Below are 3620 nucleotides of genomic sequence, written 5' to 3'. Positions count from 1 at the left end.
CATCTCAAACATTAACGCTACTGAAAGTTTTGGCAATTCTCTTTTCTGATTTTGGAATAAAGTTATAGCTTGTCCTACCTGTGATGTAAGTTCTTCTATCGTAACTTTCTAAGAATAATGTAGAGAACAATGGATCACTTTCAATAACATTGTCAATAGCTACTTTAGTCAGTTGTATCAATTCTTGATGACTAAGTTGTTTCAGACTTTGTTTGGCCACAATTCTTCTCAAGAATCCCTTATTGCATCTCATAATTGAGAGTTTTCTGCAATGTCCATATTAGATCGTTTACGATGCTTATTTATTTATCTCTGTCTTCCATGTAAAATATTTTAGGTAAGTTATCAAAGTTGTTCGCTGTCACTTAATAAGTTATCTTCCACTGAATAAAATTAATTGAATGCAACAATAATATATTTCCATTTGGTTGTAATTTTGTAGCTTAAAACTAAATGTATCAATTATATATTAATTAAACATTAACGTTGCATTATACATTAACGTATATTACATATTAACGTTATAACTGAACTGTTGTGTCATGTGGTGGAATGATAATCGAATAAAAATTATATTATTAGGACGATTTACTTATTTTAATGGAACAACACGTAATATAAAGATTAAGGTGGTAAATAATTATTGCCTTAAATAGAAAATGTTTTAAACACAAGTGGACACGCAATCTAAAGTTGATATTGTTCTCCAATATGTGGAGGCGGTAAAAACAACTTCGCAAAGGGCACTGGACGATATCAAAGTTGAAGAGTTCCAGAGATGCTTCAAACAGTGAGAAAAAAGACTCGACAAGTGCATCGCATCTAATGTAGAGTACTTTGAAGGTGACTGAAGGAATTTGGTAAAAAAATTAATATATAAAGTTTTTATACAAAAAATCCGGTTTTTTTGGGTCCCCCCTCGTACATACGGCATAATATTTACCATCGCATACCGGCAGTTACCGGATCTACTCCACCGTAGCGGGGACTGCCGGCGATACACCTTGTAGAGAAAAGTGAACGAGATGGAGAAAGAACGCGGAGGGAAGAAGAGGAATGAGGATAGCGAATCGTGTAATTCGCTCGGTAACAAGAAGTATAACTGACGACAGTAAAAATGGAGGCATTTTTATTGCCGCAATAAATACACTTCCGAGGCTTCCTTCGTGCTTGTGCGAAGTGTACACGTTACGATTTCTTCATTTATCTCCCTCGGTGATCTCTTTCTCATCTCTTTCTGTTCGTCCTCTTTATTACCACACCATAAATATCTTCCTTTCGTAAGTATCGATTCGCAAGAGCGCATTTCGATTACGCTCTCGCGAAAATCGGACAATAGACGGCAATTATGTGATTGATAAGCAGCGACTCGATAAAGTAAGCATTAAACGATCGCGGCAAAAATTGCTGCGGGATCCGCCAACTCCAAAAGCAAACGCGGTTTTCCCGATATTGGCGTTATATAGATGGGACGTTATTACGAGGGTGGATCATATATAAACGAGCCTTTTTAAATTGCGCGCCCGTCGGCGGCTTAAGGAGTCTGCAACGTTTTAAACAGTGGTGGCGGGTCATGTGAAAGGCAGTAATAACGTTGGTGCGCCACCTACTTCTTACTCTCAGCAGCAATCACGATGAGCGAGAAAGAAGTACACCCCGCAGTTGCACAACGTGTTATTATTAAGTTCCTCGTCAACGAAAATATTGCTGAAATTCGGCGCCGTTTACTCCCACAGTTTGAGGAAAGAACCCTTTCATGAGCTCGGATGAAGCAGTGGTGTAACGAATTTAAGAAAGGACGGGAGCGTGTTGAAAACATTGCCCACCCCCGCCGTCCCCACACCAGCATCACAGTGCAGAACACCGAAGCTGTTCGAGAACTCATCGAAGGCGATCGGCACTCAACTGTTCTTGAAATTTTTTAGGAAGTTCAGTTTGAGATGTCTATCGGTCAAAAAGGCGCGGCATTCCGATCAGAAGTGTGTGACTTCTCCATGACAACGCCAAACCCCACACCGCAGCAGTAACGCAACAAAAATTGGCCGATATGCACTGGGCTCTCCTAGAACATCCACCCTACAGCCCAGACCTTTCACCATGCGACTTACATATGTTTGGGCCACTCACGGAAGCCCTTGGTGAATAGCGCTTCACAACGAACGAGGAGGTGCAGCAGTTCGTGTGCAATAGGTTTGATACACGTCCGCGAACTTTTTATGATACTGGGATTAAAAAATTACCAGACCGTTGGAGAAAGTGTATAGATAAGATGGGGCACTATGTACAAAAATGAGAAAAATATAAATGAGAATTGATTTTGAAAAATATATAGTTTTTTTATAAAAGGCTCGTTTATATTTGATCCAACCTACTACCTAAAAATTGAAAATGGCAGGTAACGATCCGGCGGTACCGTAACTTTCAATCCTCATAACTCGAAAAGTACTGATTAAAAAAACATTTCATTATAGCGTTTTGGAAAGCTCTCGAGGTAAGCTACAAGAATATGCATTGAAAAATGGGGATTTCCATTTAAGAAATTAAAGGTGATCTTCACGTGATCTTCAAACGACTATCCAAGGTCAAACCAATGACACCATCTTATGTGCCCCTCGAAGTCACAAAACTTTTGTCTGAAACATTTTTCTTTAAAATGTCGCATTTACGAAAAAATCGGGTGAGACGGGTGGTCTGGGACACCCTGTATATACCTACTGACCTACAAATTTATATATATATATAAATATATATATCCACTAATAACCACTAACTAATGGCCAAACGTTTTTGTTTATTATAATTTTATTGCCAAAGAAATTTTTTAAATAAAATGAGATTGTTTTCTGTTATAATTTTTCCCGTAGAATCAAATGGCACTGTTAGTTTTTTGAAATTTACAACTTTTCGGTAATTTGTTTAAATAATTTTGCAATAAACAATCAGATCGTCAAACAAAAAAACACGGGTATTTTATTTTTTGCTAATGCAATCGATGGCGTCATTAGTTTGGGTCTAACTATGCTGTGCTAGCCATGGGTCTTAATGGGTTAATGAATAACTTGAGATGTGTTGATACGTGCGGCTGCCATATCGATACATATCAATCATATACGATATTAAGTTTAATGCCTGTTTACTTATAATTCATAATTTATCAGAAATCAAATTAATATAAAAATAATTATAATTACAGTTAAGAACGATGGAAAATGATGAATAAATATGAAATCATGTTTATTGTAATGAACCCACGATTTTTTTGGCATTTTTACATTAAGTTTTACTATAATATTTTCACCAAGGTTGAAAGATCAGCGTACGATTGACACTAAGATCATATTGCAAAATATATAACAATAGACTGTTCGTCTCGTTGATGTCTGTATGACTATTTAATAATTATTGAATCGATACTACGTGAAATGTCGATAAATTTATCTTACTATTATTAATGATAAATTACGATGTCTGGCTATTAAATAACGAGACTGCTTATGAAAAAGAGTTTTATTTTAAAAATTATTCTACAATCGAATGCTCCATTCAATGTACTCCCCTCCCCTCGCCACATACCGTTCTATTCGTTTTTTCCATTGGTCAAAGCAATGCTGGAAGTCTTC

The 3620-nt window shown here is 36.7% G+C and overlaps 1 protein-coding gene across 1 annotated transcript in view; it reads right to left on the bottom strand.

Annotated features, from left to right (window-relative positions):
* Positions 1-253, bottom strand: part of LOC106750967 — a 2430-nt gene extending 2177 nt beyond the window's left edge. The window contains exon 1 of the mRNA XM_014631689.1: positions 79-253. Coding sequence (XP_014487175.1) covers positions 79-253 — 175 coding nt within the window. The remainder of the gene's footprint in view (positions 1-78) is intronic.
* Between the last annotated feature and the right edge of the window lie 3367 nt (positions 254-3620).

The sequence above is a fragment of the Dinoponera quadriceps genome, unplaced genomic scaffold (genome assembly GCF_001313825.1).
Source record: "Dinoponera quadriceps isolate SergipeBrazil2010 unplaced genomic scaffold, ASM131382v1 scaffold7330, whole genome shotgun sequence".
NCBI lineage: Eukaryota > Metazoa > Arthropoda > Insecta > Hymenoptera > Formicidae > Dinoponera > Dinoponera quadriceps.
This window is presented reverse-complemented; position numbering and strand designations above follow the sequence as displayed.